The sequence below is a fragment of the Artemia sp. Qi Xiang Cuo genome, unplaced genomic scaffold, assembly GCF_049724085.1.
Source record: "Artemia sp. Qi Xiang Cuo unplaced genomic scaffold, ASM4972408v1 HiC_scaffold_32, whole genome shotgun sequence".
Lineage (NCBI taxonomy): Eukaryota > Metazoa > Arthropoda > Branchiopoda > Anostraca > Artemiidae > Artemia > Artemia sp. Qi Xiang Cuo.
The window spans coordinates 176050-192371 of NW_028297441.1; the positions used below are offsets into that span (position 1 = coordinate 176050).

A 16322-nucleotide genomic window follows, 5' to 3' on the forward strand; every position below is an offset into this window, starting at 1 on the left:
AAAAATACCAGTTGTCAAAATAGAAAACATGTCTGCCAAGCCATGTAGGGTTCATTGTAATAGCTCACTGGCCCCTGGTAAGGCATATTACGCAATCACGACCAGGACTGTGCATTGCCTTACTACTACTGCCTAAAAAATCTCTAGTGACTTGACTATTCATTTTAATTTCTGTTCGTTAGAAGTTTGACTTCTAGGTATTAAGTATTAAGGTATTAAGGGTATTAGGTTTCAACTTAATACCCTAAGCGATCCCTAAAAAATTGCTGATACGCCCTTTTGACAACCAGCGTAGAAATAGTGTGTTTTGATTTTGTTCAATACCCCTCTCACCATTTAAGTAAACTGTTTCTCAACAGTTTTGTTCAACTCTTGAAAGTAGTCGCAAGTAAAAGTAGTAACAGTTGCAAATAGTTTTAGTCGCAAGTATTAGCAGTTGCAAGTATTCGCAGTTTTAAGTAGTCGTAGCTGCAAGTAGTCGCACTTGCTGTCACAGTATCAGTAGCAAAGACCCTGAAAGTTTCAACTTAATACCCGTGCCCATTCCTTAGATACTACGGATACGCCTTTTTGATAACCTGGATGTACATAGTGTCTTTTTGGATGTTGCTGATACGCCCTTCCCAAAACCATCCTGCATATATTGTGCTTTGGTTTTGTTTGACATTCTCCTCAACATTCCCTAAAAGTTCCACCTGAATAGCCAAAGTCTTTTTGGAGACCCATGATCAAACATTTCCTCTTTTCCCAATTACATACCTTATATATAAAGAATGGGCAGCTTGCATAACCTGCAGCCCTTGCCCCAGGGTGTAAGAGGGGTTATATCATTCCCAGAGGCATAGTTATTTTACCTTTAACTATTTTGAACGAGATGGCTATTTCAAAATTTTGATCGCTAATCAAAATTTGATACACTTAGCTTCTTTGAACACATCCAGAATCAAACATTCCACCTTTTCCCAATGATATCTTGCATGATCTTGCATGCAGATAGTGGCAAAATTGTGTAATTTACAATTCTTGCCCCTGGGCCTGTGGGTTCCAGGGTATCCCCAGAGACATAGATATCAGACCATTTTACTATTTTGAAAAAAAAAATGAATTTTCCCAAAATTCCGATCAGTTTTCAGGAGAGGGGTATCTAAAAAGGACAAGGGGGCTTGCTGCCCTCTGATCACTCTTCAACACCTCCTCTACATATTCTGAAAGTTTCAACTTAATATCCTTAGTCGTTCCTTAAATGCTACTGATGCGCACTTTTAAAAACCAGCTTACAGATTTTGACCAGCGTGCATGATCTTGCATGCAGATAGTGACAAAATTGTGTAATTTACAATTCTTGCCCCTGGGCCTGTGGGTTCCAGGGTATCCCCAGAGACATAGATATCAGACCATTTTACTATTTTGAAAAAAATGAATTTTCCCAAAATTCCTATCAGTTTTCAGGGGAGGGGTATCTAAAAAGGACAAGGGGGCTTGCTGCCCTCTGATCACTCTTCAACACCTCCTCTACATATCCTGAAAGTTTCAACTTAATATCCTTAGTCGTTCCTTAAATGCTACTGATGCGCACTTTTAAAAACCAGCTTGCAGATTTTGTTCGGAACTCCTCTGAACATCTCCTAAAGGCTTCATCTTAATACCCTAAGCCTTTTTGGAGACGCAGGATCAAACATGCCAACTTTCCCCGACAAAAACCTTATATGTATACAATGAGTAATTTGCAGTGTTTACTGTCATTGTCACCTGGGCTGTGGAGGGTTGTGTTACCCTCAGAGGCTTAGGTATTGGACCTTTAGGCTATTTTGAACAAGATGGATCTTTCAAAATGTTGATAGGATAAATTTGAAGAAAAAAAAAAGGATGGAAAGGGGTCTAGTTGCCCTCCGATCGCTTCTGACTCTTAAAAAAGGACACAAGAACTTTCAATTTCCAATCAAGTAATTCGTGGTAACGAACTGTAAGTAAGGAGCGACCCGGCTCAATAGTAATCGAAACTCTATTTTTATGCTGATTTCAAATATATAAGTTTTATCAAGTTTAGTGCTACCCATCAAAAGTTACGAGCCTGAGAAAATTAGCCTTATTTTCGAAAAAAGGAAGAAACACCTCCTAAAAGTCATAGAATCTTAATAAAAATCACACCATCAGATTCAGCGTATCAGAGAACCCTACTGAAAAGATTTGAAGCTGCAATCTGCAAAAATGTGGAATTTTGTATTTTTTGCCAGAAGAAATGTCACATATGCGTGTTTTTTTTTCCAGGGGTAATTGTATCGACCTAATGGTCTTATAATTTCGCGAGAGCGCTCATTCGAACGAAAATTAAAGTTCTAGTGCCTTTTTTAGGTGACTAAAAAAATTGGATGGCAACTAGGCCCCCTCCCACGGTAATTTTTCCCCAACGTCACCCGATCAAAATTTTTAGATAGCCATTTTGTTCGGCATAGTCGAAAAGTCTTTTCACTATGTCTTTGAGAATGCCTTCATCCCCCGCAGTCCTCGGAGGAAGGGCTGCAAGTTGTGAACTTTGCCCATTGTTTACATATAGTATTAGTTATTGGGGAGTATACAAATGTTTTCAGGGGGGAGTTTTCTGGTGGGGGGTCGGGGGAGAAGATTACATGGGATAATCTTTCCATGGAGGAATTTTTCATGGGGGAAGGATCGTAAAATACCATAAGAAATTAAATAAAATACAAGTTTTTTTCAACTGAAAGTAAGGAGTAACATTAAAACTTAAAACGAACAGAAACTATCACGTATATGAGGGTGTTCACCCCCTCGTCAATACATCGCTCTTTACGTTTTTTAGTACTTTCAAAAGAGCTAATTATTCTAACAAAACCCTTTGGGATTCAGGGGTCATTCTTAAAGAATTGGAAAAAATCGAATTTTATCGTAAAGAACGAGGTATTGACGAGGGGGGGGGACCCCCTCATATACGTAGTAAAAAATATAGGAATTCAGAAGTTCGTTACGTAAGTTAATTCTTAAGTTACGTATATTTATTACCAATAAAAACGTTCTTAAATAAAATTAAAAGTTCTAGTGTCCTTTTCAAGTGACCAAAAAAATTGGAGGGGTACTAGGTCTCCTCCCCCGCCCATTTTTCTCAAAACTGTCTGATCAAAATTTTGAGATACGTATTTTGTTCAGAAAAGTTGAAAGGCCGAATAACTATACCTTTAGAGATATCATGACCCCCCACAGCCCCTGGGGAAAGTTCTTTAAGTTACAATATTTGCCAATTGTTTACATATAAGTATTTGCTATTGGGAAGAATGCATACATTTTTCGGGTGGGGGAGGAGGCAAATTTTTTACTAGTGGGATTTTTCACGGGGGTAATTTTCCATGAGGAGGGAAGTTTCCAGGGAGTGAATTTTCCAGGGGAAATTCTATACTGGGAGACTTTGCCTGAATTCCTTTACGAAATTCGTCTTTTGTCCTTCTTTCTCTTTGTCAGCTCAATTTTATGCGTGGAGATGTTATGGGTATTGTCCGGGGTAAATCAAACAGTTTGTGGTAACGAACTGTAAGTAAGGAGCGACTCGGCTCAATAGTAACCGATACTCTAAAAAATTTTTTTTTGATATTAATAGATAAATCAAGAGAATGAGCTAATGATGCTGATTTAAAATATATAAAATTTATCAAATTTAGTTTTACAAATCAAAAGCCTGAGGAAATTCGCCTGATTTTTGAAATGGGGGGGGGGGGGGAATACCCCCTAAAGTTTAAGGAATCTTAATGAAAATCACACTGTCAAATTCAGCGTACCAGAAAACCCTACTGTTAAGGTTTCAAGTTCCTATATACAAAAATGTGGAATTTGGCTCTTTCTGCCATAAGACAGATCACTGATGCTTTTTTTATAATTTTTTTTTTCCAGAGGTGATTGAATTGATATAACGGTCCTGGAAGGTCGGCAGAAGGGGTATTTGAACGGAAATTAAAAGTTCTAGTGACCTTTTTAAGTGACCAAAAAGATAGGTGGGCAACTGACCCCTCTGCCCCTTTTTTTCTCCAAAGTTATCTGATCAAAATTTTGAGATATTCATTTTGTTCAGTATAGTTGAAAGATCAAATAATTAAGTTTCTAGGGGTAAAATGACCCCCAGAGTCCGTGGGGAGAGGCCTATAAGTTATGAAATTTGTCCATTGATTACCTATAGTATTTATTGTTGGGAACTATACATACATTTTTGGTGGGGGTGATTTTGTGCTTGGGGTGGATTTCCATAGGAAGGCTCTTCTTTGGGGAGGGAACTTTCCGGGAGATGAATTTTCCAGGGAAAATTTTTCACTGGGGGAATTTGACAAGATTCCTATACGAATTTTTTTTTTAACATTGGAGGACGTTTTCATGGTGGAGGGGAATTTTACACGAAGGAGCGCCAGATTTCCCAGCATTTATTAGAGAACGATCAGAAATAAATAAAAGATATGTTTTTTCAACTGAAAGTAAGGAGCAACACTAAAACTTAAAACGAACAGAAATTATTACGTATATGAGGGGTCCGTCCCCTCGTCAATACCTCGCTCTTTATGCTAAAGTTTTTTTTTAACAGAAATTAAGGAGCGATATTAAAACTTAAAACGAACAGAAATTATTCCGTATATGAAAGGGGCTGTCCCTTCCTCAACCTCGCTCTTTACGCTAAAATTTGACTCTTTCTCACAACTCTGCTTTTTAAAACAATAAAAAAACTTTAGCGTAAAGAGCGAGGCGTTAAGGAAGGGACAGCCCCATTAATATACGGAATAGTTTCTGTTCGTTTTAAGTTTTAATGTCGCTCCTTTCCTTCTGTTAAACAAGCTTTTTTTTAGTTAATAAATAATAAGAATACATTGAAGCCTTATAGCTTTTTACTATAGGCAACTCTAGAAATTGGCCTCTAATTTTGGACTGTTCGAACATAAGATTTAGTCAATGATTTCTGGAATGACACAAAATATAGAGTGTGATACAGAGCTTTCAAGCTGAATAACAAATTACATGTAACAAATAACTTAAAAACCAGATTTGTTCCTCTAGTGCCTAAAAGAACGTCCATTTCTCTATATATCATGTTCTCTGAGGGCTTGGCTTAAACAGGTTTGGATTTAGAGGGTTGTTTTAGGGGCTCGGGCCCTGCACCTTAGAAGGTCGAAGGTTACACTAACTGCAGGGTTATATTGGCGAAAACTATCAACGAGGGAGTCCAAGTTTTGTCCCCCTCTCCCCAAAAGTTGATTTTGCATTCGCCGCTGGGATTTAGATGGATTTGAGCGTTAAAAGAAAATTCATAAACAGAAATATTGGTAAGCGTAGCTGAGATCTAAAGAACTGCGCATATGTTTCGGCTTTCTACGCAGTTAAAGACCATAGTAGGCTACACTGGGATTTAGACATGCTTACTCTCGGTTGCTTAAGATAATAGACCACTTCGGATTATCACCATTTACTGAATGATCATATTAATGGTCACTTGGAACTCACCTGGGATCCGGTTCGATTTCCACACTGTAATCGTAATCGTCGTATAGCTCATTGGGGGGTGTTAGGTCTTCTAGTTGAAGCTCGGGTAATTCGGTTATGACCGGATAATACGAATCTGGTATTCCAATCTGTGTACCATCTAGCTAAAAATTAAAAAATAGTGTTTGAGGGGTTACATGAGGCAGGTGCAAAAATAAGGGTTTTATTTCGTTTTTCTAGATTTGAAAACTTTTGCTGAACTGACGTATTGTTTCTCCTATTTTTTACTCATTGCTTGATTCATATGTCATAGAAAAATGACACTAGGGTTACATTGATTCTTTTTAGCCTGACTATTGTAGTGTTATTAAAACTCATAAAGATGCTTAGTCCCGCTTTATAGAATCAAACCTGGCGTAATGCTGCAGAGGAAACTAAAAATATGAACAAAGCGTATAAGGTGAAAACAGTACATCTGAACATATAATGTGCGGATAGTTCAAACCGTAATATAATGGCAGCAACAGTGTTTAAACTAAGGAGGGCTTCGGAGAGCTTCGGTAACTGGCAATGACCGATTGAAACGCAGAAACTGGATCTGACGTGCTCGTAGCTTCATTGGAGTTTGTCAAAGAACTAAACGTCAACTTTCGGTGAAATTTTTATATTCAACTGTTATTTAGAGTTTGAAACAAATCAGAATTTGAAAATTTTTGACAAGTGGCTCCACAAGAACTAAACAAAGACTTTAAAATCACCGTATCTAAGTACTTTCCTCTAGGCTTCTTCTTGATGCTCGCTTAGTTTGCCTGAAAGGCAAACTATTTAAAATCAGGACTGGTATGCCGGCTTAATCTGTTTTCAGAAAGTTTTCCCAGTCTCTCATAACAGCTGCTAAGTTTCTTAGTTAGCTTTGTCCGTTTTTAAAGACGCTGCTGGAAACGAACTTTTTCCATACTTGCCAAAATTCTTTCTGACTCTGCAGCTTGCCCCATTCAAGTGCTGGAGCAGAGAGACAGTTATTGATTTTGTCGGTCATAATAACTAAAAACCGGAATTGGCTAAATGTCTCGAGTGTTTCGTCCCTGATGAAAAGGAAGCAACTTGTTCTCATGTCGTCAACTGGAGTACATGACTGGGTGATCCCCAGCGATTTGAGTCGGGCTGACAAGAAATGGAAACAAGTAGATCCCTTAAGTTAGAATTCGACACTAGTGGCTACTTTAAATTCGGATGGGGCCGAGGACGATCAAAGCCTTTTAAGTGCGACTTTTTAATTGTGACTACATATTTTTCTTCTTACTTTTCAATTTGTATGATTTGCCTGACATGAAGACTATTGACACAATGTTATTTTTTTAAAACTAATTATCATATGTTATATAAGTTTTCTTTTTCTTGGCAGCCCTAGTCCAGTTTGAGTTGCCATTTTTAATTTACATAATTTTCCAACTAAACCGGTAGCCGATTGCGTCATTTCCGTTTTGAAGCGACATAGATTGAATTGGTTTTTGATTCCCTTGAATACGAACGAGAGTGAATCCAGAAAAAATCAGTTCAAAAATGATCCTAAATTAATTGCTTTAAAATTTACCAGAATTCTTTATAAGCAGCTTATCCCTTATTTAAAGACCAACCCAATTAGCGTTTTAAAACTGGCAAATTTCTTCTTAAAAATGCAAAATTGAAGGGTTTAGATTTCAAACCTAAAAACGGAAACGGGAGGGCAAATTTCAAAAGCCGTCACTTTCAAAACACACCTCAGATTCTAAGCATTCCATCGACTGAATTGCTTCGTGAATATGAGTTGTAGCTGTTTTTCTTCGTTGATTGTTTTTTAATTTTTTAATATATCTGAATTTTATGACCTGAAGTCCATTGATAAATTCAAAGCCGGGCTTCATCAGCAGGATTTCTAGAATCCAAAATTCCAGACTATTGTTTGACGTCTTGGATACACCGCATCTGGAATATGGTGTGCGTGTAACTGAACCACAAGCGACTGAACCCCTGTAACTGAACCACTGTGTAACTGAACCACCGTGTAAATGAACCACCGTATAACTGGACCCCGTGCAACTGAACCCTCCTGTAACTGAACCACCGGGCAACTGAACCCCAGTTAACTAAAACCCCGTGTAACTAAACCCCTGTCCAATTCAACCCCCATGTACCTAAACCCCCGTGTAACTGAACCCCCGTCCAACTTAACTACCGTACAACTGAACCGCCATGCAACTGAACCACCATGCAACTGAACCACCGTGCAACTGAACCACCATGTAACTGAACCATCGTGCAACTGAACCCTCGTGTAATTAAACCATCGTACAACTGAACCACTGAACTCTGATTTTCAGTTCTCTAAAAATATTAGGCAATATCATTGGGTAAAACACAAGTTAGAATTTTTACATGTTCAACCTTGTTGAAACGTTTTGTTTCTTAAATTCTTTATATAAACGCCTGTCAAAATTATTCATGAAATAGCTTTGCTTTATTTTTGCAAAAAAAAAAAAGAAGATTCGATGTCACAAAACATTAAAGCTGATTTATTACTCTTTTTTTCAGATGAATCAGACCTTTTGGACGTTAAGTAATAAACGCACGTGTTGAAAATATTTGACCTTTGTGAATCTAGATAATGAATTTTGATCAGATGTCTTTGAGAAGATTGCAGATAAAAAGGACATGGGAGGGGGACTGGTTACACTCCAGCCTTTTTTTTTAAATATTCATTCGACTTGCCCTGAAAGTTTTAACTTCATACCCTCAGGTTTATACCCTTAGCTGTTCTTGACACATTAAAGATACAGCGTCTTTTAAAACTGGATGCACATAGTACCTCTTGATTTAGTTGAAGATGCTCCTTGATATTTTCCAAACAATGTGACAGCTGATATGATCGGCCATTGTAAATGTTCCTGGTATTTCCTTTTCAGATCCAATAAAGGAATAAATGACTTCTGATTGTGTTTGGCATTCTTCTTGACATTTCCCTAAGGTTTAACAATAATCTTGCATGCTTTTATTTATTTATAGGATCAAACATGCCATCTTTTCTTGATAAAAAAAAACTTTTATGTTAACAATAGGAAACTTGTATAACTTACAAGGTTGTGAATCATAGTTGTTTAACTATGGCATAGTTATTTAACTATGCCATGGGGGAACATTGGGGGAACTTAACTATGCAATGGGGTATTTGAGGGGGAACTTGAACTAAATCAAAAGACACTATGTGCATGCAGATTTTCAAAATGGCGTATCTCAAAAAGGGATTTGTGTATTAAGTTGGAACTTTCAGAGAGTGCTTAAAGGGAAAGTCAATTCACCAAAAGAAAATATGTGCACGCTCAGGTCTTGATTTACCACTAGGTCCCTAGGCCCGGACCTAGGGGTGCATAATGCCAGGGGGAGCAATAAATTATCACTGAGTATTTTTTCCTGACAAAAACTGGACTGATGTGATTTAGCGTCGCCATGCTGCCTGTTCACAGAAAAGTGACTTTAAAACAACACAGGAATTCCATGGTCACTTATAAGCTGTCAGATGTCTCCCAAGAATGGTAGCTGAGAGTTTGGTATTACCTCTCTCTTTCATCACTTTTCGCTCATCAGTTGTGTTCTGTTAGTTACTGCCATTAGTCCCGAATTTTTGGGAATAACCCCGAAAAGCTTGCAAAACGGAGCGGCAAAAACGCTTGGCTCTTAAGCTTCAAAGCTTTCAATCCGGCCCTGTGCACGCTATTGCTAATGCTATTACTATTTTGATTGCATTTACTACTACTGCTACTACAACAACTACTACTACTACTAGTTCAACTGCTACTTCTATTGCAACTACTTGTAAGCTAAAAGTATTAGGATGAAAATTCAGGAACTACATGAACATATAGGTTATCAAAAGAATATATCGGCAATGGGATATTAACACCTAATTATCGTAAATCGAAACTTCATGACCAGGATGAGAGGGATCTTCAGCTGGCCAAAATATAATAGATTAATGCCACTGCTGCCTCTTGCTCTAGTGTTTTTAGTATTAATACTTCTGCTAATAATTATATTAGAGCTACCATTACAGTTACACCTCACAGTAATGAACTGTGTAAAGGTGGAATTTTCAGGGAATATTGAGGGTGGAAGGTGAACTGAATCACATCACGCTATCTGTATACAGGTTGTCAAAAGGGCGCATTAGCAATATCCTAGGGACAGTTTGGTGTGTTGAAAAAAATGTTGAAGAAAATCAAAGGTGCTATTTGCATACTGCTACTAATTCTACTGTAACTATTGCTACTACACAAGCCAAGGGTATTAAGCTGAAACTGTCAATGAATATTTAGGCGGATATTGAACTGAATCAAATTGACTATAATTATGCACATTCTCAAAAGGGTTACACAGCAATATCTCAAGAACGTCTTCCATTAATAAGTTAGACCTTTCAGGATAAGTTGTGGGTGGGGGACTTCGAACTAATGAAAAGTTCAAAGTTTGCAATAAAACCTAGATAAACACTTCATCGGGCCATGCTTTCGGCGATAAGCCCAATCCGGAAAGTTTCATTCAATTTAGAGGGTTTAGGGGCTACACTGATGAGTAATGCAAAGTTAGAAACCGCAAATGAAGCGAGAAATAGATTTTGAGCTTTTAATCAGCCTCAGTTCAAACTTATTTTTGGGCATTGACTTAGGTTCAGGATTTGATTTAAATGATGGTTGGGTTAAAGGAGGCTTGAGTTAAATGGAGGCTTGAGTTTGTTAGAACGGGGGTTCAGCATGTAACTTTACAGCCCCTTTCTTTTTGTTTTCCCCAAAATCCCCATGTTTTCTTTGATCGTTTGTTTTAACTTCTGTTCGTTTTGGGTTTCTTTTTTTTTGTAGTAATTTCTGATCATTTTGGGTTTGAATTATTGTAGGAATTTATTTACGCTAGTATTTGTTTTAATATGGCTCTTTACTTTTCTTTGAAAAATTGTTTTTCGAGAGAATTTTTTTAATTAATTTAAAGAAAGCGCAACCAAAAGCGACTTTTTCGTTATCTGAATTCTCAAAGTTCCGATATTTTCAGTTAAGATTTTTATTAATCAATGTTCAGGAGAGGCATGATTCATCAAAAAAAAAAAAAAAAAAAAAAAAGAAAAAAATAATTCAACTAAAAGTTTCTAAACACAAAGAGAAAGTAGCTTTTGTGTTGGCTCCACCGAAGCAGCTATTTAACCTTTTTCAAACTAAACGATAGCCAACTACGAGCATAGAAAATATCACAAAATTAAAACAACATAATAAGCAAAGTGGTAAAACAAATTATTACAGTATTTAGACGGTGAGAACCGCCGTTTACCCCCCCCCCCCCGCGAAAAATATCCCTTGAGGAAAATACCCCGCTGAAAATAACACCACATGGAAAATACACCCCCCCTCAGAAAATACTTACCCGTGCAAAATCCCCCCCCCCAAAAAAAGGCCTCTTGCGGTTCTTTAGTCTCCAATCTCTTTCGGTTTATAAAAAAAGACTAGAAATGCCTGGGGATTATCAAATAATGTTTTCCTCCATCCTCCTGTCATCTCTCCCTTCCCCACATGTCATGAGTTGAATTATTTAAATGTATATAAATGAAGTTTCGACATCAAAATGTAACCTTTGAGGTATCTCCCTCTCTTCATAGCTACAAAACAATCAATGACCCCGTTGCAGAAGTTTCAGCTCCTTTTTAAGTTTTTTGACTTGTCTATTGCTTACAAATAGTATTTGTCATTGGAAAACGTACGGACATTTTTTGTGTGGGGGCTTTCTGGAGGATTTTTCATGAGAAGAAGGTATTTGTACGGCGGGGGGGGGCAAGATTTACCCATAAATTCCTCTTTTACACTTCCCTTAGAACTTCTCAATTAAACAAAAAAATAACACGACTCAAAGAAGATTTTTAAATTTTGAAAACCATAATTTCCGCGAGAGGGGTATTTTGCAGGTGAGGGATTTCCGTGGGTGGAGGAGGGGAAATTTCCCACGGGGGAGAGGGATAAACGCTTAGACCTTTGACAGGGTGATGAGAACACCTATTAACAACACAAAAAAGCCAATTAAATCTGGATTTAAGAGTTTATGATGTCCGATTTTCTTTTTTTTGTGACAACAAAACAGAGCATTTTTATAAATCATCTTGACAGTAATTTATATTAAGACTTAAAAAGTAAACAATTCCAATAAGGTTGAACATGTAAAGATTCTAACTTGTGTTTTACCCAACGTAAGTACGGTGGTTGAGTTGCACGAGGGTTCAGTTGCATTGTGGTTAAGTTGCACGGTGGTTCAGTTACACGGTGGTTCAGTTGCACGGTGGTTCAGTTGCACGGGGGTTCAGTTACATGGTGGTTCAGTTACACGGGGGTTTAGTTAAATGGGGTTGAGTTGCACGGGGGTTCAGTTACACGAGGGTTCAGTTAAAGGAGGTTTAGTTGCATGAGGGTTCTTAGCACGAGGGTTCAGTTCAGTTGCACGGGGGTTCAGTTACAGTGGTTCAGTTGCTTGGGGTTCAGTTACACGGTGGTTCAGTTACAATGGAACCCTGGAATATGACGCCTATCCAGTAGTACATCCAAATAATCCAAAAAAAAAAGGATTTTGAACTTATAGGTTTCCGGAATTTTCAATCATACTATGAAAACGAAAGTAAAAAGAAAAAGATAAAAAAAAAACAAGAAAAAAGGAAAAGAGATTGTGTAAATCCTATTGATTATCCTCCTATAGTAAAAATCGATGCTTGATGGTGCATAACTGCCCAAAGGTAATCCTCCTGCCTTTATGTGCATGAAACCTAGTTTTATCAAGACGTTTAAATACAATCGTTTAAATTACCCTAAGCTAATATGATGATGCTGTAAAATTGGTGGTGTTCTTTCGTATATCAAACAGTTCGTTGCAACGAACTTGTAAGTAAGGAGCAACCCGGCTCAATAGTGGCCAAAACTCTAAAAAAACGGAATTTTGATATCAATAGATATGTCAAAGGAATTGGCTTATTATATTGATTTGAAATATATAAGTTTCATTAAGTTTAGTCTTACCCATTAAAGGCTATGAGCCTGAGATAATTTGCCCAATTTCAAAAAAAGGGGAAAATACCCCTTAAAAGTCATAGAATCTTAATGAAAATCGCACCTCAGATTCAGCGTATCAAAAAACCCTGCTGTAGAGGTTTCAAGTCTCTGCTTAGAGATTGTATTTTTTGCCAGAAGAAAGATCACGGATGCGTGTTTATTTTTTTTTCCAGGGGTGATCGTATCGACCTAGTGGTCCTAAAATATCCTGAGAGGGCTCATTCGGAAAAAAATTAAAAGTTATAGTGCCCTTTTTAAGTGACTAAAAGATTTGAGGGCAACCAGGCCCTTTCCCCCACCCCTTTCCCCCCAAAATTGTCCTATCAATGTTTTGAGATTTCCATTTTGTTCATCATAATTGAAAGGCCCAATAACTATGCCTTTGGATGTAACATGACCCCCCTCACAGCCCCAGGGGAATGGTTTTTAAGTTATAAAATTTGCCATTTGTTAACACATAGTATTCAACCTGATTGGAATAAAAAAAAATTGGTTCCATTTTCGTCCCCGTGTTTGGAAGGAACAGAATTTTTTTTTCTTCTGCATTTGGGTCCCCTTAGCCTAAATACTTAAGGATATAACTTTCGAGTCAATAAGGAAATTGTTTTGAGCCTCATTTTTGGGTGGCCAATGCTGTTAAACTATTTTTTTTCATCCTTAAGTTCGTCTTGGTGCTAGGACTCACAACAATAAGTTTCAAACTGGTCGGGGAAACAACATTTTCTGGCCATTTTGAGGTTCTTTATTGCCATTTCCCCCACTCCAGCTAAATACGTGGTCCTATTGGCCCATATCTCAAAGTTTCGAGGCAATCGCAGACCCCAGATCAAATATGCACTGGTCACTTCCCTTTTTTCCCCCTATAAAAACTATTGATTAATGCTTGACAATTTCTATTATTTACTACCCAGACCCTAGCTTGAGAGGCTACAGGGAAGGAGGGATCGGATGGCAAAAAGGTACAAAAAAACTTCCAGGTCAAAACATTGCTGTGCTTCCGCTGTTTATGCAAAATGCATAAAAAGGTAGTATACATAAAAAGATAGCCCTAAAAATGAATTAGAAGATGACAAAATAGGATTTTAGCAACACCAAAGCAAAAAAAAAAAGAAAAAAAAAAAAAAGAAAATTAGAGGTGCAATAAATAGCTAGACAGTCAATGATCAAATTGTCTATTTAGTTTCGAATGTAATCTTGAATGCCCATGAGATAGGTGGATGTTTCTCCTGTCTTTCCCATGAATATATATATATATATATATATATATATATATATATATATATATATATATATTATTTGAAAAAAACTACGTTTTCTAAAGAGTTAAAGAGGCTGAGTTACAAGGTCGAACCTTAAAACGTACAGGGATTAGGAGGCACAGTTGGGGGCTGCCGCCCCCCACCCCCCCCGATGTCTAATCAATTAAATATAAAAAAAAAATTTCTTTAAACTGAAAGTAAGGAGCGACATTAAAACTTAAAAAGAAAAGAAATTATTCCGTATATGAAAGTGGCTGTGCCCTCCTCAACGCCTCGCTCTTTACGCTAAAGTTTGACTTTCTCACAACTCTTTTTTTAAACAATAAAAACTTTAGCGTAAAGAGCGAGGCTTTGAGGATGGCACAGCCTCTTTCATGTACGTACTAATTTCTGTTCGTTTTAAGTTTCAATGTTGCTCTTTAGTTTAAGTTTAAAGAATTTTTTTTTTTATATTTAAAGGATTATAACTCGGGGTTTGTTTGGGAGGGTCTCACCCACACTGTGGTAAAGCAAAACTCAACTTGTTAATTTGAGACCTGTTACATAAGCCTATTGAAATCTATAGAAAAAGTCTTTTTTTTAAAATAATCTCTGCACGTTGTTGTACAGTTTATTACTTATTATTGCTTGACTAACTGTTAGCTGATCGTGTCAGGAGTTAAAGTTGGGGGGCTGCCGCCCCCCAAACCCCCCGCTCTTGAACATTCTTGTGTTAAGGCTTTTAATTCCTGAATACTCAAATCACGTCGTACAGGGTGCCTCCTAATCCCTGTACGTTTTAAGGTTCGAACTTGTGACTCAGCCTCTTTAACAGCCCCCCAACTGTGCCTCCTAATCCCTGTACGTTTTAAGGGTCGACCTTGTAACTCAGCCTCTTTAACTCTTTAGAAAACGTAATTTTTTTCAAATAATTTAAAAAAGAAACTGAGTTTCTTTTCAAAGTATATAAAAAAGTTGCTCTGATGGTGAATCGAACCCGAGTTTTCCGCCTGAAAGTCTGAAGTCTCAGCCGCTGGACTATACAAACACAATAGTAATTGTTGTTTAGCAAATAGAAGGTATTTTCGACGCAAGCAAATTCCCAAAAATCTTGATATGTGGTTTTTGGAAAACAGGGAAGGAGTGATCAGATTGAGCTGAAATTTCGACGATAAGCTCCCAGGCCCCAGGAAAGCTTATCCTCTAAATTTCAGCCCGATCAGACAACGTTAAAGGGGGGTTGTGGAGGGAAAAATTAACATGGGCTAATATAGGAAAACGAGGTTTTTCGTAAATGTAAATTCGGGGGATAATTTTTTCGGTCTGAAAATATCAAAAGGCCCTAACAGGTCGAATTCTGCTTCGAATGAGTCCTCATTCAACCGGCTCCGGTGCCAACTGTGGCCTGTAGGCGTGGCTAAGAAAAAAAAAACGAGATGAAATTTAAGTGGCTACATGTGGTTTTTTGAAAACAGGGAAGGAGTAATTGAATTTAGTTAAAATTTCGAAGAAAAGCGCCCAGGCGCTAGAAATACCTAACTTCAAAGTTTCACCCCAATCGCACAACATCAAAGGGGGGCTTTGGTGGGAGGGTCAACAATTCCGGCCCAGTTTACCCCACGAAGATAAAGTCAGAGGACGATGAAATTTTGCAAGTTTCTTAGTTTGAGCTTGGGCTACAAAATGCAATTACCGCCGTCTCTCTGCGACCTCTAGGACCTGAAATCGCTTAACATTGTGGTGGGTCGCCTCTTTATAGAGGCACAAGTGTGCCTCCTTGATATATATATATATATATATATATATATATATATATATATATATATATATATATATATATATATATATATATACAAAAATTATGACTTTCCGTAATATCCAGAACAAATATGATGCTTTTAAACAACAATTCCCAAACTTCACCCCCTGTCCTATTTTCACCCCGCCTTACGTCGGAAAAGTTTCTATTTTAATCCTTGAATCTTACATAAGGTATTGCCACTACCTCAGAGTAATAATCCTCATCCTCATAATCCTCATAGCTCTCCTCCCCAAAGGCGTTTGTTACACATGCTGTGAAAACAGTAAGAACAAATAAAAATATCGTCTTGTTCATGCTCCAGAATTTGTGAGCAAACTGGAACTTCCGTTAGGAGCGTCTTTCAGAGCTGGCAGGTCCCTTGGAGAGCCTACAATAAAAAGCATAAATATAGAGCATATCTGTTGCCATGTTGTTCTTTGTATTCCCATTGCCCCTCTTCTCACTCTAAAACTTAAATCCTATTTTGTTTATTAAGAGCCCAGAGTATTTAGATTAATACACTTGTCAGCGAATTGACATTAGACGGTCTTGCTTTCGTCGCATAAAAATTTGTCTGGTATTATCAAAAAGCTATGGCACCTTATCAGAATTTTTGGTTTTGTATTTTTTTTTTTTTCAAGTTCCTCTTTTTTTGGCATACACAGCATGGAATACCGTTTACTCTTGGTCGAAAAATAACATAGTATTTTC

General features: G+C 37.5%; 1 protein-coding gene across 1 annotated transcript in view; it reads right to left on the reverse strand.

Moving 5' to 3' along the window:
• The window catches only part of LOC148938896 (uncharacterized), an 18348-nt gene extending 2378 nt beyond the window's left edge, over positions 1–15970 (reverse strand). Inside the window, exons 1-2 of the mRNA XM_089107446.1 lie at positions 15816–15970; positions 5488–5630 (exon numbers count right to left, since the gene is read on the reverse strand). Coding sequence (XP_088963572.1) covers positions 5488–5630; positions 15816–15926 — 254 coding nt within the window. The 5' untranslated portion in view covers positions 15927–15970. The remainder of the gene's footprint in view (positions 1–5487; positions 5631–15815) is intronic.
• Positions 15971–16322: the final 352 nt, after the last annotated feature.